The 27285-nt window shown below is 38.5% G+C and overlaps 2 protein-coding genes across 2 annotated transcripts in view; one reads left to right on the forward strand and one right to left on the reverse strand.

The window, feature by feature from the left end:
* Positions 1-5647, reverse strand: part of COX10 (cytochrome c oxidase assembly factor heme A:farnesyltransferase COX10) — a 111012-nt gene extending 105365 nt beyond the window's left edge. The window contains exon 1 of the mRNA XM_072645026.1: positions 5499-5647. Within this exon, the coding sequence (XP_072501127.1) occupies positions 5499-5541 (43 nt within the window). The 5' untranslated portion in view covers positions 5542-5647. The remainder of the gene's footprint in view (positions 1-5498) is intronic.
* LOC140523016 (large ribosomal subunit protein eL6-like) lies at positions 5543-27285 on the forward strand. The gene is given in 2 exon segments (XM_072638123.1): positions 5543-5812; positions 26608-27285. Coding segments are annotated over 2 exon segments (948 nt in total).

Raw genomic sequence — 27285 nt, forward strand, 5'->3', positions numbered from 1 at the left:
CCTCCTAGCTCTCCCTCCTAAATATCAGGATTGTACAAAAGTACAATTGGCTTCCCCAAGAAGGACTGGGCACCCCTTCATTACAGGCCTTCAAGAAAACACTTACTGATAGCAAAGAAAATTCTGTATTTTTCACTGTACATACAAACTTGACAAACAATTTTTATGAATTGTTGATTATTCAAAATCTAAGCACATTCTGTTTAGAAAGAAATGTCCCAAATAAAGTCCAAATGGGCACATGATCTAGGTATAAAGACTGATACTACAAATAAACAAGTGGAGCAAGGAATAGTGCATTTATCAGATTTATGGAGAATGGAGAAATTTTTGACTAAACAAGAGACACAAAACATTATGAAGTGCAAAATGGACAATTTTGATTACATTAAATTGAAAAGATTTTGCACAAACAAACCCAATGCAATCAAGATTAGGAGGGAAGCAAAAAACTGGGAAAGAATTTTTGCAACTAGTTATCTGTGATAAAGGCCTCATTTCTAAAATACAGAGAGAACTGAGTCAAATTTACAAGAATACAAGTCATTCCCCAATTGATAAATGAACAAAGGATATGAACAGGCAGTTTTCAGAGGAAGAAATGAAAGCTATCTAAAGTTACTAGTGATAATGACAGTAGTACAAAAGCTATCATCATGAAAACAATTTGGTAATAGATAAGAAAGTGTTTGATCATTGGTACAAATTAGGCACACAATTTATAGAACTAAATGAGCACAGTAATCTAGTGTTCGACAAAACCAAAAAAAGTCAGCTATTGGCTAAGAGCTCTCTATTTGCCAAAAACTGCTGGGAAAATTTGAAATAGTCTGGCTGAAACTAGACATTGACCAACATTTCAGGATGTATATCAAGATAAGCCCTAAATGGGTAGATGATTTAGATATAAAGGGTAATATCACAAGTAAATTACAGAAACACACACAAAAATTACCAGTCTCATCTACAGATAAGGGAATAGTTTATAGAATAAACAAGAGATAAATACATGGAAAGTATGATGGATGATTTTGATTACATGAAATTAAAAAGTTTTTTGCCCAAACAAAACCAATGGAGATAAAATTAAAAGAAAAGTAGGAAACCACAGGGGAAATGTGCAACAAAGTTCTCTAAAAAAGGTTTAATTTTTCAAATCTATAGAAAACTGAGTCAAATTTGTAAGAATATGAGCTACTCTCTAATTGATAAATGGTCAAGGAATATAAAAAGGCAGATTTCAGAAATCAAAACTATCAAGTCATATAAAAATGTTCTAAATCACTAATAATTAAAAGAACTTGGAGGTACTACCTCACACCCATAACATCAGCTAACAAGACAGAAAAGGGAAATGACAGATGCTAGAGGGCAAGTGGGAAAATATGCACTGCTGCAGCCGGGAACTAACCTGACCATTCTGGAGAGCACCTTGAACCTATGCTCGAATAGCTACAAAAGCATACACCAGCAATACCACTACTTGGTCTATAGTCAAAGAGATCAAACAAAAAGGAAAAGGATCCATATGAACAACAAAAAAAAGTAGCTCTTTTTGTGGTGGCAAATAACTGGAAATAGAGGTGATATCCAGCAACTGGGAAACAACTGAACAAGCTATGGTATATGAACATAAGGGGATCCTGCTGTTGTCTAAGAAATGATGAATGGAATGGTTTCAAAAAACCTAGGAAGCCTTATAAGAACAAAGTGAAGCAAAGTGAAGTGAGCAGAACCAGGAAAACAATTTACACAGAAAGAGCAATATTGTAAAGATAAGCAAATGTGAAAACTTACTAACTCTGATCAATACAACGACCCACCACAATTCCAAAGAACTCATAATGGGACCCAGTAGAGAATGAAGCATATTTTTTTCCTTTTTCTTTCTCATCTCCCTCTCCCCCATCAAGCCGAATGCAGAAATATGTTCTGCATTACTTCATATGCATAACATGTATTGCATCTCTTGCCTTCTCAATGGGTGGGGAGGGAGTGATGAAAGGAGAGAATTTAGAACTAAAAATAAAATTTAACTAAAAAAAAAAAAGAAAGAAAATCCATTCTAAAGAATTGTCTTTCTCTGAAGATTAATTCATTCCACTGTGAAGCATGTGAGTGGTGCAGTGGATAGAGCACTGGGCCTCAAGTCATGAAGAACTGAGTTCAAATTCAGCCTCAGATACTTACTGTGTGACCTTGAACAAGTCATTTAACCTCTATTTGCCTCAGTTTCCATAACTATAAAATAGGAATAATAACAGCATTTATTTTCCAAAGCTATTGTAAGGATCAGAAGAGATATTTGTAAAGTGCTTAGTATATTGCCTGGCACATCACTTAACAAATGCTTGTTTCCTTAAAAAATATGTGCTTGCATGCGTATGCAAGATTTGTTATCATCTTTCCTGTCACCCAGGTTTATAACCTCAAAGTCATCCTCTACTCTTCACTTTCCCTCAAATGCTATATCCAACTGGTTGCCAAAATTTGTCAGTTCTACCGCCACAAGAGTTCTCATATCTGTGTCCTTCTCTCTACTATACAGGTATTTCTCTATTTTAGGCCCTAATTATCTCTAGTCTGAACTACTGGAATAGCCTACCAATCAGCATCACTCTTATTGGTCTCCCTTTGCTCTCATCCACTGACCACAATGAAACTGATGTTCATAAAGCATAGGTTGACTATGTCATTCTTCTGCTCAAGAAGCTTCAGTGACTATTCCTAAGAGAAACCCCCCCTCTACTTGGCATTTAGACCACTAGAGTGCTTTGCTATTCTTCACTGGCTCCATCTTATTTTCCCAAGCTTATTTCATCTAAATTTCTATTCACCTCCCTCCCTGTCCTACTCCCAGACCCCCTATGCCCACCTCCCCACCCCCCACCACACACACACAAAATTCTATCCAAGCTGGACTACTGGTTAATCCTCATACACAACATTCTATCTCCCAACCAAAATCCTGACTTCTACAAAAGTCTTCCCCAAACCCTATTAATTCCAGTGCCTTCCTTCTGATAATTATATCCTAGTTATTCTTTATATAGCTTGCTTTGTATGCATTTGTTTGTATGTAGTCTCCTCCATTAAACTGTAAACTCCTTTTTGTATCCCCAGTACTTAGCACAGTCCCTGGCATATAGTAGGTACTTAATAAATGTTTATTGAATGCTTTTGCACAGGCTATCTCCCCTGCCTAGAATATTCTCCCTTCTCACCTCAATTCGAGTCATTTAGCATTTACACAGCATTCACTCCATTCAGGCACTATGCTAGGGGCTGAGTATAAGAAAAAATGAGCAGTCCTTAGCCTCAAGGAGCTTACATTCTGTAAGGAGAAATAACATGTATTTATAAGTATGTACAAAATGTTACACAAGTTAAAGGGGAAGGAACATTAGCAACTGGGGAAACAGAAAAAGATTCATGAAGAAGTCATCACCTAAGATTTTTTCAAAGGAAACAAGGGATCCAGTGTGGCAAAGGTGAGTTAGGAGCGCACACAAGGCATAAGGAACAGCCAGTAGCAACAGTACAGAGATGCATCAATGGAGTGCCATGAGTAAGGAACATCAAGACCACCAGTATGATCAGACCAGAGAGTGTAGACAGAATAGGACTAATGTTTAATGAGGCTGGAAAAAGAAGTTGGGGACATCTTGTGAAGGGCTTGAAGGCTAAATAGAGGAGCTTATTCAATGAAATTATTGAATAGGAGAGTGATATGGTCAAACTTATACTTTTGTAAGATTACTCTGGCTGCTACATGGACAGACTGGAGAGAGCAGGGGTTCTGGTAGCAATGAGACCAGTTGGGAAGCTTTTGCAGTAGTCCAGGCAGGAAGTAATGAAGACTCAAAAAAGGGTGGTGGGCACAAGAAGGGAGTAGATACAAAAAAATATTCTACTGGTAGAAATGACAAACTTTGGTAACTGATTTGGGCAAGACTGAGGAGTCTAGGATAACACCAACACTGTGATCCTAGGTGCCTAGGATGGTAGTGTCCTTAAAAGATTAGTGAAAAAAGATAAAAACAAGGCAACTCTGTGGTACTTGAGCTAATCCTTGAAGGAAGATGGGGATTCCAAAAGTTAAGATGAGAAATAAGAAGATTACAGGTTTGGGGCCTTTAAAAAGGCAGGGAAACAGGAGATGGAATGCCATGCATGGATTACATCAAGCAAGTAGTTTGTCGAGAGATTAATCAACCCTAAGAATAGGCAGGAGGAAAACTATGAAGGACTTTAAATGAAAGAGTCTGCATTTTATACTACAGACAATTTGACAGCCCTGTGATAGCTATAAAGGTAAGGGAAGAAGAGCCTGAATATAAGGAAAACAATTAGGAGGCTACTGCAATAGCCTAAGAAAGAACTAGGATGCTTACGCTATGAGTGGACAATTAGGAGATTTTTAAAAATGTGAAACCTCTACCTCTGAGAATCTCCATCTCCTTTCAACTCTCAGTCTCAGGTACCAATTCCTGAACCCTCTTTCCTCTGATCTCAATTCTTAGTGATCTTCCTCCACATATCATCCTCTCATTCCCCTCCCATAAGTTACTTATCTGTGTATATGTTACATCACCTTATTAAAAAATAAGTTTGAGGACAAGGACTGTTTTCATTTTTGTCTTTGTATCCCTAGTGCCTCGTATATAGTAAGTGCTTCATAAGATGCCTGTTGAATTTCTGACTTAGGATAGATCCAGAACCTTTTTATATGATGTGGTAAAGTTCTTGAACAGCAATAACTAGTTGAAAAGCAGGAAGGATAAGATTGATCAAAATAAAGACCATCTTTTGCGTTTAGCAGTAAACTGCTTCATGGGATCAATGAATTATAACTGGGACTAAATTTTTCAATCTGTCAAATGAGGAGGTTTGCTACAATGGAATAAAAGCTAGGGGAGCTTGGCAAGCCACTTGTCTTCTACGGCACTGTTTCTCCATCTGTAAAATGAGGGGATTCTGTGAGATGCTCCCTTCTAGCTCTCAACTTAGGATCCTACGCTAAGCCGGGAACCTCTTTGTACTCGTTTCCTGCTCTGGCAAAATGAGGCTAGAGGAAGTGGATCATCAGTGAAGTCCCTTCCAGCTCTGATCTCCTGTGAATTCTAAGAGAGATAACTGATATACAAGCTGCTTCCTCGGTGACTGCCGAGCCGTGGCCAGGGGGGCCCCGAACCCCAGGGGGGCATTCTAGCCCCATGAAACCCCAGGACGCAGCCCCTCAGCACCAGCACATGGCAGGAAACCATCTAGGGATGGGGCGCGCGGTGGCTTCTAGGGACAGGGCAGACACTAAAATCCTGAAGAAAACCAGCGAAGAGACTGGAGGCTGAGAGGCGAACACCAGCGGCACTCCCCGCCGCTCCGGGGACGCTTCCTGCCCCGTCCAGCCCCGAGTCCTTCAAGGGCTGCCAAGGTTGGCGCAGGACGGAGCTCGGGAGCGCACAACTCGGGTGAAGGGAAGCTCAAGGGCTCCGTACCTGTCAAGGCCAGTGAGGAGCGTGCGGGAGAGCCAGCCGTCATAATGCCCACAGCGCCCACTTCCCGGGGTCAGCCGGCTTCCTCGCCCCTCACAGACTGCTGGGCGCCGCCATCTTGCCCCTCCCACTCCGGGAGCGTCATTTACGACACATCCGGAGCCGGCGCCTGGCTGTCGCAAAGCTGGTCTGCTCTTCCTGCCAAGACAGGAAGTAACCGGCTGCAGACACGAGGACCCTGGTGTGAGGGCTCCTCCTCACCCTGCAGGGACAGACAGATCGGCTTCCTGGGCAGCCAGGGCTTGATGTACACCTGTGTGTTTGTCCTTCCTTGGCGAAGAAGACCATGCCACCAGAGACATGATGACATGACTTGCGCTTGGCTTTGTTTTGAGTGAGGGAGGGCTGTGCAGGTCACCAGCCTCACTTCTCCTTCAGAGCCATCTGAATGCAGTGACCAGATATTCATCAGGATGACTGCAGATGGCCCAGGATGAGGCAACTGGGGTTAAGTGACTTGCCCAAGGTCACACATCTAGTGTCAAATGTCTGAAGTGAGATCTGAACTCAGGTCCTCCTATCTCCTGCACTGGTGCTGTATCTACTGCACCACTTAGCTGCCCCAAAACAGGGTTTGATGCTATTACCTACACTTTTCACAATTTATTCCCTGCTCTACCCTATAATATACTCCTTGAAGGTGGGAACTGTTTTATATTTGTCTTTGTATTCCCATTTGACAAGATAAAATACTTGTTAGCATTTTAGGGTTAGCTGACCCTGGCCAGTAATTGACAAATTGGCTTCTTGATTGGTTAATATTTGATATCATCAGTGTGGACATTCCCCACCCTGAGGCAGAGATGAAGTCTTATATCTACATCCTTTCATAAATCCTACATGAGGGGTCAACCTCCCATGCTGGGGTCCTTTTCTGACTATCTTGGCATCAAATAGATACCAGTAGAGCAGGGGAGCAGTTAAGTTAATACTGGTTTTCTAACTATATATGATTATCCCACTAGTGTTTCTGATCCTGTTTCTATACTTAACCTTTGTACCCTTATGTACGTATCATCCTTCAAACCTCCAACTTGGATCACTGCCATCATTATTTCTTCATTTTCTTTTACTTGCAGAAAAAGCCAGCAGTCCCAACTGCATCCTCACTACTGCATGATAATCCTTTCAGCTTTTTCTAATAAACACTTTCATATACTACTTAAAATAGCTGTCCTGAGTCTTCTCAAGCAATCTGCACTACCACTTTCCCAAAGTCCTCTTCAACAGAGGATTTTGACCCATTCTTAAATGAAAAAATTGAGGCCATTCATAAGGATCCATCCCTCCTACTGAATTCCAGAATTCACATACACTAGCATCATCCCCCAGGCTCTCTTCCTTTGCTTCAGCTCTTCTCCCTGCCAATGCTAACCCCTCTATTTGTACCCTTAGGCTCATCTCTATCCATCTCCAGAAGCTTACTCCCTTTAATCCTTCCCTCGCCCTAATTTTCAGCCTTTTCTTATCTTAGTACTTTCTCCCCTAAAGCTGGACTTTCTATTTTTGTGTTGTCTCCTCCTATTAGAGTGTGAAATTCTTGAGAACAAGGACTTTTTCTCTTTGTGTCCATAGGACCAGGCATAGTGCTTTACACAAAGCAAGTGCTTAATAAATGCTTTTTTTTCTTTCATTTATTCATTCATCTACTGATTTCTTCTATTGCCTTTCAAACATTTCCAAATCTCTCTTCAAAAAACCTTCACATGACTCACACATTCCTTCAAGCTATCCTTATTTATATCTCCTCTTTCAAGCCATACTCCTACAGAAAAAAAAAAAAGCTGTCTCCGTTCTTTGCTTCTACTATTTCACCTCCCTACACTCCCTTCACTCCTTACAAACTGGCTTCTGTCCCCAATACTTCACTAAAGCTGCCTCTGCAAAGTCATCAATGAGCTCTTCATTGCTAAATCCAATAGCCTTTTCTAATCGTCACCCACTTGACCAATAAAGCATTTGATACTGTTAACACTGCCTCCTCTGGAACATTTTCCTCTCTGGATTCTAGTCAGTCAATGAACATTTTATTATTTTGAGTCTAGATGTCTAGAAGAATGGTGTTGACCCTAACAATAATGTGGAAGATCCAGAAGAGGAAGGAGTTAGAAATGAAAGATAATGAATCTAGTTTGGGACAGTTTAAGGTACCTACTTGACATCCAGTTCAAACAATCCAATAAACAGTTGAAGATGCAACACTGGAGACTGGGAGAGAGGAAGTTAGGGCTAGAAATATAATATGTGAATTAGCTGCATAAAGAGGATAGCAGAATCTATAGGATTTGATGAGATCCTCAAGTTACAAGGTATAGAGGATTGAGAACAGAGCCTTGGGTGACACCTGCAGTGTAGGCACAACCTGACTGAAGCTCTAGATGCCTAGGGTGATGGTGCTGGCCTCAGCCTCTTAAAAGGAGCATGAGAAGGAGTAGGCAGACAGGTAAGACAAGAATCAGGATACAGCAATGTCACAAAAATGTAGAGAATCAAGAAGAAGGTGATTGTGCCAAGGGCTACAGAAAAGTCAAGAAAAAATGAGGATTGGGAAAAGAACATTCGATTTGGCAATTAAGAAGAGATCATAGATCACTTTGAAGAAAACAGTTTCAGTTCAGTGATGAAGAAAGCAGACTATAGAGAGTTAAAAAGAAAGAGAGGAAAGAAATTGAGGCACCTATTATAGATGACCTTAAGGAATATAGCCAGGGGCGGAGCCAAGATGGTGGAGTAAGAGCACATACTCACCTAGACTCTAAGACAAACTCCTTTAGATATCTCTAAAAAGAGAATCTGAGCAAATTTTAGAGTAGCAGAATCGACCAGGAGACAGAGTATGGCAGATTTCCAGCTCAGGATAGCCTGGAAGGTTGATGGGAAGGATCTGTTAAATGCCGCTTCTAATGATGAGGTGAGGCAGACAGGAGTAAACAAGGCAGATGGAACAAACAGGATGCAGGATGTGAGATACATGGTAAGATACCGGATGTGACCAGCCAGAAAAGTGATCAAATAAGACTATGCATTGAAGCCCCCTTCCTACTCTGAACTTACCTATGTGCTTTCACAAAGCACCCCCTTACCTGACATTCCAGAACAACTCTCCCCTTTTTCCTTTCCTGTTTTCCTTCCTTATCTCCTTGTTTATGAAAAAGGCACCTCTGGTTTTACCTGATATCCCAGGCGTTCCAGAGCTGTACTTGCCCCTCCTCCCATTCCGTAAAATTGTATTTAAACCAGACCTTTAACCTGGCCAATTGCTTTGCTTCCTATGGGAGGCACACTGCATCCCTTAGGGGATCAGGACCCAGGACCCAGGACCCAGGACCCAGGACCAGACCTATGCTCTGCTTCTCCTACATGGAAACACAGCCTGCTTGGGTGCATCACCCCAATAAATGCCTTTCTTCAAGTTGGAAATTATTTGAGTAAAAATGAATTCCTTCAAGACACTAGGATCCATATGTCTCTGGCTTTCTTAGGATTATCCACTAAAGGCAGATACTGCAATATACAGGAGTTCTTCAGAAAATGAAATTCTCCAAGGTCACAAATTTGAAGTTCCATCTTGGTTTTCCAAGAGCAAAACATCAGTAATCAATCCCATCTCATTATTCCCCACACATCCCATTCTGAATGCCCACCTGCCATTATTCAAAACTCATTTTAAGTCACTTTTTCTCTGAACAAATCCCTCCCCAATTTCCTTCTAAAGCTATCCACATCTTCCTTTTCTATGATGCCTGCCCTACAGTTAATAAACTTTTTATCTTATTGCTCTCATTGAGATCTGGCTTCATCTTGATGAAATAACCTTCCTGAATACCCTTTCCAGCAATGGGTATGCTATCATGTGGGGCAGCTAGGTGGTACAGTGGATAGAGCACCAGTGCAGGAGTCAGGAGAACCTGAATTCAAATCTCACTTCAGACACTGGACACTCACTAGCTTCATCCTGGGTCATCTCCAGTCATCCTGATGAATATCTGGTCACTGGATTCAGATGGCTCTGGAGGAGAAGTGAGGCTGGTGACCTGCACAGCCCTCCCTCACTCAAAACAAAGTCAAGTGCAAATCATGTCATTATTTTTCTGATGGCATGGTCTTCAGCAAGGAAGGACAAACATACACATGCTATCATACATACCCCACCTCCACCATCACACCCCCCCACACACACACCTCACTTACTCTTCAAGGTGTTTGTTTCCCTTGGACCTTTTCAGGCTTTCCTTCCTCTACAATCATTTAAGAATCTCTCACCCTTTGAAGTTCATTCAATCCATATGTGTCACTCAATCAAGATTTTGGCAAATATTTATTAGCCTTGAAGGTACTCTTCTTCCTTCCTCACTAATTTCTGTGCCTGGCTTAAAGGTTTTATTATCTGCCCAATTCCTGCCTTCTTATAAGAGGACTTCAATGCATATGGATAGATAGATGATAGATAGATAGACAGATAGATAGATAGATAGATAATCTCAAATACTCTAACCTCCCAGTCCCACAACCTATTCCCATACCCGACTTTTTGATCCTACCACATTTACACACAATCTCATTTTGTCAATAAGTACCTGCCTTTCCACCCTCCTACCATTCTGGGAATAGAATAAGAAAAACCTACAACAAATCCATATAGTGAAGCAAAACCTTTTATCACATTGGTTGTGTCCAAAATGTGCCTCACAGTACGTATCTAGTCCATCAATTCAAGTGGTAAGCAGAATTTTAAATTATCAGTCCTCTGGAATCATCCTTGATCATTGTATGGAGCAGAGTCCTTAAGTCTTTCAAAATGTTCCTTTTTACAGTGTTGATGTTAAATCATAAATTATTCTCTTGGTTCTGCTCATTTCACTCGGCCTCATACCAAAGTGACATTCAAGTGATGCCTGCTCATCTACTCCTTTCTTTTTTGTGTAGACTTCTACTTGTGTTCGTAGTTATGTGACTTCTTCCTCCATTTCTCTTTTTCCTACCTTGAATATCATCCCTTCTCTTCCTTTCTCTTTTTACGATTATTAAAACATAAGGAAAATAACTTCATCTTACTTGATGCCCTGTATGACTCCTGCTGACTTTACAATTCTTAGGGCATGCTTCTCCCCTCCCCCACTAGAATGCAAATACATCATCAATATAAAGGCACTTTTTATCCCTGTGCTTTTATTTCAAAGTTTCTACTAGACTATGGTCTTTTCATCAGAAATCCTTTATTTAATTAAAAATCCATTTTTCACCCTTTTGGATTATACTCAGTTTTGCTGGGTAAGTTATTCTTGGTTGTAAGCTTAAATCTTTTGCCTTCTACTTTGTCATATAAACTCTCCACTCCTTTAGAGTGGTAGCTCCTAATCTTGTGTGATCCTAACTGTAGCTCCTCAGTACTTGAATTTTTTTTTCTTGCTGGTTGCTTGCAGTTGTTTTGGGGTTTGTTTTTTTTTTACCTGGAACGTGCAGATTTTAGCTATGACATTCCTAGGAATTTTTGTTTTCAAATTTCTTTCAGGAGATGACTGGTAGATTCTTTCTATTTTTACTTTACCTCTGGTTCTAAGATATTGGGAATTTTCTTTTATGATTTCTTGAAATATGGCATCTAGGCTCTTTTTTAGTGATGGCTTTCAGGTAGTCCAATGATTCTTAAATTTTCTCCTTGATCTTTTTTCCAGGTAGACTGTTTTTGCTATTCTACATCCTTTTTTAATCTTTTGACTTTGTTTTATATTTCTACTTTCTATTTAGTTTTTACTGTTCTATATTCTGATTTTTAAAAATTTTGTCTTGGTTTTAATATTCCTTATTGTCTCATGAAGTCAAACTTCTGCTTTAGTTCATTCTAATTTTCAGAAGATCTTTACTTGGGTAAGATTTGTTCTTTTTATTTCAGGGTGTAAATTGTCATCCCAAATGCCTCCTCCATGGCTCTCATATCTTTTCCAATGCTTTCCTCTATCACTTTCATTTTATTTATAAGAACTCTTTAAACTCATAAAAACTTCTTGCATAATTTCTTTTAGGAATTCTAATTGATAATGAGTCCACTAAAGTAGCATATGATTGCATGTTAATAGGGTCTCTGAAGGCTTGTCTGAACTCATGAGAATGAAGTTATGTGGTATAGTGGAAAGATAGAAGAGTCAGATGATTTTTATTCTAGTCTGAATTTTGTTGCTATGTAACTTTGTGACCTTGGACAAATGATTTCATCTCTCTGGCCTCAGTTTTCTCATCTATAAAATAAGATATTGCATCAGATGACCTAGAAATTTCCTTCTAACTCCAAAATTCTATGACTCTATTTTCTGCGATGTTCTTAATATTTGAGGCAAACATTCATATGTTTAGGCTTGGTTTTACTTCAATAAATCATTAAATAATTTTTCTCACTAGATACTGTGCTTAAGCATTACATGTAGTACAGAAATGAATAGATACAGTTTCTGTCCTTACCAGTTTCAAGCTAAATTAGAGATGTAAGACATGTGAATATGAAAAACATAACTCTCAACATGGAGGACTAAAAGTGTGAAATAAATGGTAAGACAGTGTGCTATGTTATTTCAGAGGGAGGAAAGTTTTAGCTGTGGGAATTAGGGAAGGCTTCATTAAGAATGTATCCTTTTAGGTGAGTCTCAAAAGATCAGTAGGAATATTATATTAAAGATTATGGACTTTATATTATGGTCACTGAAGAGTCACTGAATGTTTTTGAGCAAGGGAGTAACAGAAGTAGAATTTGGGAGATTACCTTGGGTAACAATGTGAAGTATGGACTGGAGGATGAACAGACAAGTGTAATAGTAAGCACCTTGATACACAGGAGGAACTATTATCACAGGTTCTTTGACCTGCTTTTCTAAAAGGAAAGGCAACTTTTGAGGGGTTAACAATATTTTTTAATCAAGCGCATATATCATTCACTAGTAGAGAAAAATACAAGAAGAGAAATAAAATTCAAGAGACTGGCTTCCAACTGTCTGACCATTACATACCACACCATCGTTACCAGAGAGGGTAGCACCAACATCTGGGTTTTCGAAGCCAGGGGGCTGCTTAGTGACTTTCCAGAGTCTCTTCTGGCACACAAAACTTCTTCCAAAAACTAAGCCCTAATGTAAAACCTCATCCTGAGTATTTATACATTTTTTTAGAGCCAAAGGGTATCATGACCCTTGAGAATTGGTGCCTCATTAGAAACTTAACAAAAAGTATGGGTCTTCCTACAAATCTTCCCCAATCAAACTCCTCTTAAAGGGTGGGGAAGATCTTTACTCACAAAATAATTAACAATACAAATACATATACTGTTCCTAGTTAAAAAACTCTTGTCCCTCTACTTTACTCCCAGTAAAGACTCTTGGTTCATAAAGGCAAGATTCAATCAGAGGCACTTGATTATACTAAAACAAAAACAGCAAAAAATCCTACTTTGCTTGCCATCACACCAAGCAGCAGAAACTAATGAAGAGACTTGGAATAATGCAGATATTACATAATAGGACTTGAACTCAGGTTATAGGTTTTGGTACTGGAAAGGGAATTTTGGATAAGAGAATCATTACAAAGGCATAATGAGTTCTACTAACATAAGATTTAGTTGAATCCTCTGATGACTGGGAAAATATTTAATGTTGTTCTGCTTGGGGCATGGACTTGCCTGAAAGTAATCTTTCAAAAGCAGCTGCTGTGTTAGTTAAATGGCACCAAGGGATTTACTTGACATAAATGTCATATTTAATCTTATTCATTTATCAATAAAGTTAGAATCATATGTGTAGCTTTCTGGTAGCCCTACTTCTTTGAGACAATATTTCCATTAATAGCCTTGTTGCCTAAATTCAATCTACTGAAATAATTTGAATTTCAAAGTTCTTTCAATCTGTGGTATATACATTTTGTTGCCCAGTTAATCCCTTCTTTGAGGCTCCTTCTAAGATGCTATGAACACATATGTAAAATTACTCTTTCAAACATTAATTTTAAGGAAATATCCTACTTCCTGGGCATATTCAGTTAGGGAAAAGATGTTTTATATGAAAACATTTTTCACATATAGAGATCTGTATACATACCATGAAACAAAGTTCAAATAAAAATGAGTTTTCTTTAAATGAAAATATGATTAATTGGATTAAATGAGACACATAGAAGTTAAATGCTTTTAGTAAGTTCAGACTGAACCACACCAGATGGTTAACTAGATCTGAAGACTACATTACAGTAACCAGCATCTTCCTTTTATTTTTATATACTGCTTAAGGTATATACATGAAATTTGTTTTGAAAGATAATGTACTGTCCCTATTGCCTAAAAACTGAATTCATACTGTGTAGCAATTTATTTTTCTTATTTTCTGTAAGATGGATTATCTTCAATAAATATTGTGTCATAGAAGTCAGGCTCCTTGAAAGTCACATTGCTAAGTCATTCATCCACAGAGAACCTGTTAACCCACTGTTTATTAGAAACAGCTGGGGCAGACAGTGCTCACACATGCCTCAACTTTAAAAAAAAAAACTGAGGAAAAATTGTGGATGACTTTTTCCAGAAGATAAAAGGAATATAGGAATAGAACTGAGGTATGGTTACCAGACAGGTTAAGTGTTAGGCAGATGAGTGAGACATTGTGACTCTTGGCAGAGTAGTTCTATTTCCATATTTAAATACTGGGTCTTAAACTACTTATCAAATGAGCATAAGCTTAAATGTAGAAGGACAATGCAATGTAACAGCCAAGAGAAACTAGTGGCTATTTCTGTTAAAAAAAAAAAAAAAGATCAACATGTGGCATTTGTACTTTAGGAAAAATTTTGCTTTCCTCTACTTGGTGTTGTGTAGTTTACCTTTTATTAAAATGAATGAATTTAATAATTTTTGTAATTATATTAAATAAACTTTTTTATATACCTCCTCTTGTATCTTTGATTTTATCCATTCCTACCTCTTCTAGGATCTTTATCATCGCATTTCTTCCTAACTTCTCTATTTTTACTTTGATTTGCCCTGTCTTTGGAAGAAGAAAAACCTTACTCTTGATATACTAATTCCTGGAGCTTTTCTCTCCTTTACCACTATCCATTCATTCCTCATCCCCCTCTCTGCTCAACCACTGCTGGGCAGAAAATCTGGAGAGAATTTGATGGCAGAAAAATAGAATTGAGAGTCATCTTTATACAGGTGATGACTGGAATTGTGGAAATAAATTTAATTGCTAAGGGAGAAAGTATAGAGAAAGAAGAAGAAAAAGAACAAAATCTTGGGGAAGATCCAAATTTAGCAGGGAAGAAAGGAGCCTCTCTGAGAGATGAAGAAATCACTGGGTAGTAAGAGAACCATGACAGAAGGTATAGTATGTATGTATAGAAACCAAGAGATGAAAGTTTTAAGGAGGGCAGCATTCAACATTGTGAAATGCAGAAGACAGGTAAGAGAAGATGAGGATTGAGAAAATTAGTAAATCATGTGAGAAATCATTTTCAATAAAGTGGTCATAGTAGAAGCTTACCTTTCAAGAAGTGATTGTAATAGGTGTAGATTATTTTTTCTAGAATTTTGGTAGTGGAAAGAAGGTAGAGAAAGGATAGTGGAAAAGATTGTGTTATAAGAAAGATTTGAATATACTTGTAAGTCACAAGGAAAGAGAGATTGAAGATAGAACCAATGAAATAAGGACCTTGAGGGAATGGTATAGTAACACAATTAGAATGATAAGCTTGAGGAATCTTATAGGTCATAGGTTTAGAGTTGGCAAGTACTCAGTACATGTCCAACATTGCCTAAGCTACTCATTCTCTATTCCATTATATAATTGATATCATAATGGTATGCTGACTCTTAAACAGTACTAGAGATCAGTGGGGGCAGTTCTTGAGGTAGACTTAGAATTGATCTGGAAAAAATTGTTATATGAAAGAGGATGATTTGAGGTATCTCCAACCAGCCTCTCTACTTTATTCCTTTACCTTCTCCATAGCACTTCATCTCCTCACTCTTCCACATCCTTTTTAGTCTCTCCATCCTTCCCTTGCTCTAAAGGATCTGATAGGTCAGGGACCCAGGCTTTGTATTCATTCTTCCACAAACATCTTCCATATCACAATTTCACCCATCCCCACAATGCTATGATTGATAAATGTTTATCACATTCAAGTGTATATGATAATGAGATTTGGAATGTTTCCCCCATAGTATTTGGACTTTAATGAAAGTTTAAGCTTTAAACTAAAAGACTGAATTCTGAAGTGCAGAATTTCTGGCAACAGGGATACTCTTACAAATTAATCTTTTGTTTTGTATTTCTTACTAAACCTACTAGCAAACTGTGATGATAGTTTGATACCAGTTTATATTATTCAACCAAACTTTTGCCCTTAATTTTTATAAATTTTATAAGCAAAAACATATAGAGCTTTTGAAAAGGCTAGAATCCCTATTTTCCCCTTGGGACATTGGACATAGTTTTCAAGTTTACTTGAGTGAAAATCATCTTCTCTATAGTACAAATAGATAGCTCCTATTAGTCAAATAGGCTATGACTCTAATTCAATGCATTTAGAATAAAGGCTATATGTGGCATGGTGTACTGGAATAGACACTGAACCTGAATCAGGAGGCCTAGATTCAAATCTTGGACTTGCTATTTACTTCCTGTATGACCTTGGACAAGTCACTTTACCTGTCTGTACCTTAGTTTTCACATTTATAAAACAGATAAGTTTCAGCACATGATCATTAAGGATTTTTTCAATCCTAATTATTAAATATGGTATAGCAATTTGATTCAGCAAACATTTATTAAGCTCCAATGTGCTTAAAGAACCATGCTGTGAGGGGCGGAGCCAAGATGGCGGAGTAGAAAGACGCACATACACATAGCTCCAAACCCACAACCCATAGAACGGCTACAGGGAAGTAACTCATGGTGAATTCTGCACCCAGAGGCCACGGAACATTGGAGCGAGGGAGATTTCTGTTCCAGAGAGACATGCAAACCTCTCGCGGGGGGTCCTTCGCGCTGAGGACTGGGCGCTGGGACTGGGAGCTGAGTGCAGCCCTGCTGCGGCCACGGCACCGAGAGGAAAAGATCTGAGCAGGCTTCAGGGACAGGATCTCCAGCGGCCACGCGGGTCCCTCCACCCACAGAGGGACCTGCAAACCTCTCGCAAAAGGTCCATTGCGCTGGAGACGCGGAGCCCAGCCCACAGGTGACGGGGGTCGGTGAGAAAGTCTCTTTGGTGGGTCGAGAGGGGAGTGGGGTGCCCCCATAACTCAGGCCCCCCAGGAGGTAGAAGCTGAGAGGCGGCTGCAGACAGGGGCTCCCCAAGCAGGTGGGAGCCTGGACCCATTGTGGAAGGTTTGTGCATAAACCCCCTGATGGAACTGAGCCTGAGAGGAGGCCCTGCCCCAACCTGACCACCTGAACTTAATCTCACACTGAATAGCAGCCCTGCCCCCGCCAAAAGCCCTAAGGCTGGAAGCAGCAGTTGAATCTCAGACCCCAAACGCTGGCTGGGAGGATCAGGAGGTGAGGTGGGTGTGAGGAGAGTATTCAGAGGTCAAGTCACTGGCTGGGAAAATGCCCAGAAAAGGGAAAAGAAATAAGACTATAGAAGGTTACTTTCTTGGTGAACAGGCATTTCCTCCCTTCCTTTCTGATGAGGAAGAACAATGCTTACCATCAGGCAAAGACACAGAAATCAAGGCTTCTGTGTCCCAGCCCACCCAATGGGCTCAGGCCATGGAAGAGCTCAAAAAGAATTTTGAAAATCAAGTTAGAGAGGTAGAGGAAAAGCTGGGAAGAGAAATGAGAGACATGAAGTCAAAGCATGAACAGCAGATCAGCTCCCTGCTAAAGGAGACCCAAAAAAATGTTGAAGAAATTAACACCTTGAAAACTAGCCTAACTCAATTGGCAAAAGAGGTTCAAAAAGCCAATGAGGAGAAGAATGCTTGCAAAAGCAGAATTAGTCAAATGGAAAAGGAGATTCAAAAGCTCACTGAAGAAAATAGTTCTTTCAAAATTAGAATGGCACAGATGGAGGCTAAGGACTTTATGAGAAAGCAAGAAATCACAGAACAAAGACAGAAGAATGGAAAAATGGAAGATAATGTGAAATATCTCATTGGGAAAACAACTGACCTGGAAAATAGATCCAGGAGAGACAATTTAAAAATTCTGGGACTACCTGAAAGCCATGATCAAAAAAAGAACCTAGATATCATCTTTCATGAAATTATCAAGGAAAACTGCCCTGAGATTCTAGAACCAGAGGGCAAAATAAATATTCAAGGAATCCACAGAACACCGCATGAAAGAGATCCAAAAAGAGAAACTCCTAGGAACATTGTGGCCAAATTCCAGAGTTCCCAGGTCAAGGAGAAAATATTGCAAGCAGCTAGAAAGAAACAATTCAAGTATTGTGGAAATACAATCAGGATAACACAAGATCTAGCAGCCTCTACATTAAGGGATCGAAGGGCATGGAATAGGATATTCCAGAAGTCAAAGGAACTAGGACTAAAACCAAGAATCACCTAGCCAGAAAAACTGAGTATAATACTTCAGGGGAAAAATTGGTCTTTCAATGAAATAGAGGATTTTCAAGCATTCTTGATGAAAAGACCAGAGCTGAAAAGAAAATTTGACTTTCAAACACAAGAATGAAGAGAACCATGAAAAGGTGAACAGCAAAGAGAAGTCATAAGGGACTTACTAAAGTTGAACTGTTTACATTCATACATGGAAAGACAATATTTGTAAAAAAATACTTGAAAGTATAGGTATACATGGATTTTTCCTTAAACTGATAAAAAAAAACCACTTAAAACCATCAGCAAGTAAAATTTGTAATGGGGATAAATTAGAAGCCTTCTGCATAAAATCAAATGTGAAACAATAATCTCACTAATATTATTCACTATTGTATTGGATATCCTAACAAATGCAATAATAGAAGAAAAATAAATAGAAGGTGTCAGAATAGAAAATGAGATAACAAAACTATCTCTTTCTGTAGATGGGACTTGGAAAGTCCCAAAGACTTAACTAAAAAGTTAGTTGAAACAATTAATAATTTTAGCAAAGTATCAAGATATAAAGTAAAGTCACATAAATCATCAGCATTCCTATATATTACAAACAAAACTCTGCAAGAGGAGATAGTAAGAGATATCCCATTTAAAATAATCTAGACAGTATAAAATACTCAGGAGGACACCTGCCAAAAGAAACCCAGGAATCATATAAACAAAATTGCAAAAATAATTTTATATAAATAAAATCTGATTTAAATAAAAAAAAAAAGAACCATGCTGTGTCCTGGAGAGATATAAAGATTAAATAAGATTTTGTCCCTACCCTCAAGGAGGTTACAGTCTAAAAGATGCATATGACATTAAATAAATAACTAAATACAAAATAAGTGCATATGTTCAAGTAAAGTCTTATTCAAAAGCAAGTATCAAGGGGGGTGGAGCCAAGAAGGAAGAGTAGAAAGACATACCTACTCTAGCTCTCCCTCCATAGCCCATAAAATACCTGTAAAAAATGACCCTAAACAAATTCTAGAGCGGCAGAAGCCAAAAAACAACAGAGTGAAAGAAATTTCCAGCCCAAGACAACCTGGAAGGCCTACACAGAAGGTCTGTCATACCAGGCTCCAAGAGGAGCACAGCCCTCAGAGCACAGCCCAGTCTTGGCCACACAGCAGGGACAGCACTAGAGCAGGCCTCAGGGCACGGAATCCCAGCAGCAGCTGCTGTTCCAGAGTACTCAACCCAGAAACGCCAGAGCAACTTCAAAGGTCAGTAAGAAAGTTCTTTCACCTGGGTGAGAAGGGAACAGGGTCTGGCCTTGGCAGCCCCAGGGTGGCAGCGGTTGCTGTGGCACAGCATCCATTTGAGGAGCCCTCAACCTACATATAAAAAGAGGACACAGGGTGAGTTGAATAAGAAGGGATGATATCTAAAAAAATAAAATTCAGGGGTGAGAGAGGAATATATTGGGAGGAGAAAGGGAGAAATAGAATGGAGCAAATTATCTCTCATAAGGGAGGCAAGAAAAAGCTTTCTCAATGGAGGGGAAAAGGGGGAGTTGAGGGAAAAAGTGAAGCTTACTCTCATCACATTTGGATTAAGGAGGGAATAACATGCTCACTCAATTTGGTATGAATATCTTACACTACAGGAAAGTAGGGGAGAAGGGGATAAAGTAGGGTGTGGGAGGATGATAGAAGGGAGGGCAAATGGGAGGGGGGGAGCAATTAGAAGTAAGTGCTTTTGGGAAGGGAAAGGTCAAAAGAGAGAATACAATAAATGAGGGCAGGATAGGATGTAGGGAAATATAGTTAGTCTTTCATAACATGACCATTATGGAAGTCTTTTGCGTAACTACATATGTATAGCTTATATTGAATGGCTTACCTTCTCAGTGGGGATGAGTTGGGAGGGAAGAAAAGAGAGAAGGTGGAATTCAAAGTTTTAGGAACTGATGTTGAAAATTGTTTTTGCATGCAACTGGGAAATAAGAAATATAGGTAATGGGGTATAGAAATCTATCTTGCCCTACAAGAAAAGAGAGAAGATGGGGATAAGGAAAAGGTGGGATGTGATAGAAGGGAGGGCAGAATGGAGGATGGGGTAATGAGAATGCATGGTGTCTTGTGGTGGGGGGAGGAGAGAGATGGGGAGAAAATTTGGATCTCAAAAAATCTCATGGAGAAAAATGTTGAAAAGTAAAAATAAATAAATAAATAATTGAAAAGGAAAAACAAGTATCAAAAGATCATAACTAAGGGGATGGCATAAGGGAATTAGGAGAGGTTTCCTGGAAATGGTGTTTGAGTTGGGTTTAAAGAAAGGATTGGAATCCATTTGGAAAGTATGTGGATGACATTCCAGGGACAATAAATAGCATGTATACTTGCATTGATGCCAATAGAGACCTGCACTTGAATTCTGCTTTAGACATTTACTAGTTGTAGAAGAACAAGCCCATTTTTTGAGCCTCAATTTCTCCATGTTTAAAATCAGCATAATACTTATAGAATCTAAGAGTTATTTTGATGATCAAATAAGAGTGTATGTAAAGAAGGCTTGCTTTGCAAGACTTAAAGCATTCTATAAATGCTAGATATTATTATTATGTTGTGTTAGTATTCTTAGGGAGTTCCAAGAGTTCTTCCTGTATGTGTGTTTATCAGCAAACTGGTCTGGTTATAACATCACTTGATTTTCATCTCTATGCTGTCGTGTCAATACCTATGTATCCATGAAAGCACATTTTTGAATCTGAAAAATGAAAGCTTAAGGAAAGTATAATTCCCTAGGAAATCTAAAAATAAATAATTTACTTTCCTCACCTATAGTGGGTGAAGATTAATGAACAGTTTAAAATATCAAGTTAAAATATTTACACGACCTTGTGTCACTGAAGTAATAATCAGTATATCCAAACAAAGGACCAGCATGCCCATTGAGCCTGGATGGAGGGGTTATATAGCAGCTGAGAATTATCAATCAGCAGGACCATGATTTTTTTATAGATCATTTATTGTTTCCATCTGCTGTGAAAAAAGAAATCCTTTTGTGGAGATTAAGTAATACAGTTATTTGTCATAAACTTTTGGAGAAGAATGGATTAAATCAAATTTAAATGTTTTAGTGATAAATATTTGTCACTTCTGAGATTTATTGCACTTTTGTTCACCTTCAGAAAGCTTTTATTTCAGTGACAGAGGTTACAGGGGTTGTCCATAAGAAACTGGTTTTATCATTTTAGCACTAGTCTCAGAGTTAACCAAAGCAATGAATAATAGCATTTTATGTACACACCTTCATTTGTCCTACATCCATTATTGCCCTCAGAGAACAAAATAACAGATGTGAGTGCTCCTGGCAGCTGTTGTATCAGGATTTCATGCATTCATGACTGTTAAACTAGAACAGGATGCTGGTACCACAGTCCATTCCAGATCAAATCCTTCTGTCTTGCCTTGTAGCAACAAGTCCTCAGGTAATGAAAGAATCATTATTATAAATATAGGATCTTTTGTGTTGTCATTAGCAAGTCAAAAATTTATATTGTGCACCTGAGATTCAGAATATAAGCTCTAATAAGCACAAAAGAAAACCATTTTTCCTCATAATGAACTTATAGTTTGAAGGGAATGAGAAGAACGCACTGTTACTCTGTTTAAAATCTATTCTATTGTTTGAATATTCAGTTAAATTCAAATTAAATTAAAGACTTCCTATATTCAAGCCATGATCTTAAGTGTTGGTGATGCATGAGTAAAAATGAAACTTCCTCAAGGAGCTTACATTCTACTGTATACGTACATACATACACACACACACACACACACACACACACACACACACACACACATATATAAATATAAGTGGAGCATTGTCTACCTTGGCTTTTACCTGTGTAGAAGGCCAAGAATTTTCCAGTACCTTAAGGGTGTTTAGGACACCTAGACTCTCAACAAATTAATGCAGCCCCTACCAAGGATATTCCCTCCATTTACAGGGGATAAGACCCTGAACTTCAGTTCCATTCAGTTCCATTAATCCATTCAGATTAGCTTTTACAAGGAATATTTATTTCAAAAGGTATAACCAGAAATATACAAACTTGCTCCCCTAGCACACTGGAAGATATAGTTCATTCCTTACACCCCACCCCCTTATATCACTTTAGTCTTTGAGAATGTGAAGGAGATTAGGTTGCTAGCTTAGCTTAGTTTCTATAGAGCACAGTCCCAGTTCCATGCCCAAAATCCACCTCAGGCTTCCATGTAGGCTGGATGGCTGCACCATTACTCCACCTGGAATCTTGCTCCAAGGTTGTCATGGCTTGAGAGAATCACAGCCAGCACCTAAAACTGAGAAGGAAAAATAATAAAACAAGACAACTCCACTCCCCCTTCTCCTTCCCACCCCAACTAAGGCTCATTTCTCAGAGCTGAAGTAAAAAAGAGGGAGAACAGTGGAAACTCTGTGTGATCTCTCTACCTAGTCTCACTGGAAAACAATTGGAATAAATGGAGCTTTTCTTAAAATGATAATTTCTATCTAAAACCAAGAGCACAAATTATCTGTAGTGGGGTACATGAGAAGCTTTTCCAATAAGATCAGAGGTGGAAAAAGGATGTTCATAATCCCCACTATTCAGTATTATACTAGAAATGCTGGCTAAAGCAATAAGAAAAAGAAATTGAAGACATAACTATGGGCAATAACAAAAACCAAAACTATTACTTTTTGCAGATGATATGATGGTATACTTAAAGAACCCTGGAGAATCAATTTTAAAAAATAGTTGTAACAATTAGCTACTTTAGCAAAGTTGTAGGATATAAAATAAACCAATGTAAATCATCAGCATTTCTGTACATTACTAGCAAAACCCAACAGAAGAGATTGAAAGACAAATTTCACTTAAAATAACTGAGGATTGTATAAAATATTTGGGACAGTACCTAACAAGACACACTCATAAACTATAACACAGTTGTAAAACACTTTTCTCACAAAGACAGATCTAAACAATAGTAGAAATATTAATTGCTCATGGGTATGCCAAGCATAAATAGTAAAAAAAAAAATGACAGTTTTACCCAAATTAATTTGTATATTCAGTGTCATATCAATCAAACTATGGACACATTTTATAATGCTAGAAAAAATAATAACAAAATTCATCTGGAAGAAAAAAAGTCAAGAATATCAAGGGATTCAATGAAAAAAATAGTGGAGGGCAGCCTAGTAATACCATTTCTCACTATTTACTATAAAGTCATAATCATCAAAATAATCTGGTAATGGATAAGAAATAAAATGTTTGATCAGTGGAACAGATTAGACACACAATACATAGAAGCAAATAATCACAGTAACAATGTTTGATAAACCTGAAGATCTAAACTATTGGGGAAAGAACTCACTTATTCAACACAAACTTTTGGGAAACCTGGAAAGTTGTCTGGCAGCAACTAGGCATAGACCAACATCTCCCACTGTATATAAGTATATAAGGTCAAAATGGCTACAAAATTTAGATATAAAGGATGATATCATAAGTAATTTAGAAGAACATAGAAAAATTTACATGTTAAACCTAAAGATAAAGGAAGAGTTTGTAATTTAAAAAATAGAGATCATCATGGGAAGTAAAATGAATGATTTTCATTGCATCCATCTTAGAAGGTTTTTCCACAAATAAAACCAATGCAGCCAAAATTAAAAGGAAGGCAGGGAATAACTAAAGAAGGTATAGCAAATTCCTCTAATAAAGGCCCCATTTCTCAAATATATAGGGAATTCAGTCAAATTTATGAAAATAAGAGCCATTTCTCAGTTGATAAATTGTATGACGATATAAACAAGCAATTTTCAGAAGAAGAACTAAAAGCTATTAATAGTCATATTAAAAAAATACTCTAAATCACTATGACTTAGATAAATGCAAATTAAAATAAGTCTGAGGTACCACTTCACACCTATCATGACACACCTAGCATGACAGAAAAGGAAAATGATAAATTCTGAAGGACATGTGGCATGGAAGTATATTAAATCAACAGGAAAAGAGTCATAAGAAAACAAATCCATCCAGCTTTGATGGGTGGATAGTGAAGAGAAGATTGAAAGGAGAAAAAAAGGGAAGAATGGGAACCTGTGAATCAGAGACTGGGTCAGAGGAATAGTGAAAAAGTAGTAAAAAAGAAGTAGATCAAAACAATCATAGCATTACCAGTTCTGAGCACACTCTTCTCTCATGAACTTCTTTCTTATAAAGAAGGCAGTGGAAACATTAGGAAGGGAAAGTATAAAAGAGAAGGATAGAAGAAAATATAAAATTAAACATTATAACTATGTACATGAATGTGATAAACTCAACTATAAAATAGAAAAGAATTTTAAAATGAATGAGAAAGTAGGATACCAACATATTGTTTATAAGTAGTACATTTGAAATGTAAAGATTCACACAGAATTCAAATAAGGGACTGAGATAAAATATTATACTTTTGGTGAATTTTTAAAAAGTGGAGCTAGAAAATTTGATTTTAAATAAAGCTGGGGTTAGGGAGCAGTAGACAAGATGGTGGAGAAAAGGCAGGGACTCACCTGGGTTCTCCCAAACTCCCCTCCAAACAATTTTAAATAATACCTCAAAATGAATTCTGGAACAGCAAAAACTCACAAAAGGATAGGGTGAAACAATTTTTCAGCTCACAACAACTTAGAAGGTCAACAGCAGGGTGAGTAGAGCACAGTACAGTGCAGGCTAACTCCCCAGCAAACCAGCAGAAGACTTTTGGGGCAACTGAATCAATGGCAGTAGCAACACCTTCCAGAACTCTTAGCCCCCAGAGGTAAATGACTGTTGGAGTAGAAGGAGGTTACTGGGTCCCTTTGCGGACAATGAGTGCAAGACTCTTTGCATTGCCCCAAATCAGATCTAAGTCTCCATCATGGGTTGCAGTCCCAAGATAAGGAGAAGCACTAATACACCAAAGCTTGAAGCTGCAGGAGAGTAGAGATCTCAGTCAGAGTTCCAGGATTAAAAAGAGTGCTTGTGGTTGTTTACAAACCAGAACACAAGCCTGGAGAGAAATGACCACACCTCTCCTTAGATCGCAGCACCTTGGAAGAACTAAAAACTTAAGAACCCCCAGAACTAGCTGAAGCTTGGGACATTGTCTACTCCACCCTTGGAAGAGAACCCAACTTTAACACAGACTTAAAAGTCAAGAAATAGGCTAGAAAATGGACAAACAACAAGAAAGAATCTGACCATAGAAAGTTACTATGGTGATAGGAAAGACCAAAACACAAATCCAGAAGACAAGAAGTCAAAAACAAGTACACCCAAAACCTCAAAGAAGAATGTGCATTGATTTCAGCCCCACTCCACCCCCAAAATCCTGAAAGAGCTCAAAAAGGATTTTAAAAAAACAAATAAGAGAAAAGGGGGGAAAATGAGAAAGGTGATGAGAATGATGCATTTGAGGAAATAGAAGCAGAGGTTAAGTCTAGAATCACAGAGAATAAGGCCAGATTTAACTCATGTCTTCCTGACTTCAGATCCAGTACTCTATCCACTGTGGCACTGAGATGCCTCATAGAGTATGATATATGATGGTAGAGGCACAAGTCTGAAATATTGCCAACTAAACCCTAAAACTTCACTATAGGTGAATTGAAAAATTTTATGGAAATAAATAAGAATGAGAGGGTGCACAAATGGAAAAAGGGAAGGTGGAAAATAAAGGATATGGGCATGATGTACCCTAATAATGTTGATGGCTGAACAAACAAGGAAAGATTATTTCTTCAGTATCTCAGCAGAGGAAGGGTTAGAGGAGTGGGGAAAGTGTCAAAATAGTGGGATTGGAATAGAAAAATTTTAAAAAAAGAGTCTAATTCAATGTACTCCATAATATCAGTCACCTCATATTATATCGTTGTTTAACCCAACATAATAGAGTCAGTTAACATCAATTAATTAGTTTTTACAAAGGGAAATTTACTGAAAACAGAACAAGAAACAAAATACAAAATCACACACACATACATCCTCAACCTGATTCATGCTCTCCCTCAGTCCCTGGGTGGGGGATGAAGGTGAGAGGGTTCGAGCTTTAAGTGGTTTCTAAAAAGAACTTCCCCTACAAAGTTCACTTTTGAATATGATATATCCATTACATGAGTTGCTCCATTACTATAGGATAAAGCATCTTGGCTACCATGTTGAGAAGTTGCTTCCCTGGATCAAGCAAGTTGCTTCATGACCTGTTAGTTCAATAGATGCAAAGAAAATTCTGGGTATGAACTCCAGTTCCTGGATTTCTGGCAACTCTTCCTACATTTCTAAGCTCATAAAGTCACAGACAGCTTCCATACTCCATCTAGGAGCAGGAAAGAATAGATACAACAGAGATAGAAGTCCTTTCCCTATCAAGAAGCCCAAAGCGTTTTGCCCTCAATTGAATTTGGCAAAAAAGAAAAAGTGGCTCTTTCCCTTCTCTCAAGCTGGTGGATAAAAAGCCCCCAAAGGAACCAAAGGAAAAGAAGATTAAAAAGGACAAAAAGGAGAGTAAAAAGGAAGATGTGACTGAAAAGGTGGTGAAAAAGCCTCGAAAGTATTGCAATTAGAACCCAGTCCTGGCCTGAGTGATTGGTAGGTACTCCAGGTCTGCAACGCATTCCCAAAGAGCCATGTACAAGCGGAAATATGCTGCACCAGAAACCCTGATTGAAAGGAAAAAGAAAAAGAAAGTACCTGTTACTATCTCAAAGCCAGTTGGTGGCCACAAGAATGGAGGAACACGTGTGGTAAAGATTCGCAAAATGCCTAGGTATTACCCTACTGAGGATGTGCCTAGAAAGCTGCTAAGTTATGGCAAAAAGTCATTCAACCACCGTGCGAGACTTCCAGCTAGCATCACCCCAGACACCATTCTAATCATGCTCACTGGCCACCACAGGGGCAAGCAAATGGTTTTCCTGAAGCAGTTGGCTAGTGGCTTGCTACTGGTAACTGGACCTCTGACCATCAACTATGTTCCTCTGAGAAGGACCCATCAGAAATTTGTCATTGCCATGTCTACCAGGGTTAACCTTTTGGGTGTAAAAATTCCAAATCATCTTACTGATATTTACTTCAAGAAGAGGCTCCACAAACCTAGACCAAGAAGGAGAGATTTTTGA

This window comes from Notamacropus eugenii, chromosome 2, assembly GCF_028372415.1.
Source record: "Notamacropus eugenii isolate mMacEug1 chromosome 2, mMacEug1.pri_v2, whole genome shotgun sequence".
NCBI classification, from domain to species: domain Eukaryota; kingdom Metazoa; phylum Chordata; class Mammalia; order Diprotodontia; family Macropodidae; genus Notamacropus; species Notamacropus eugenii.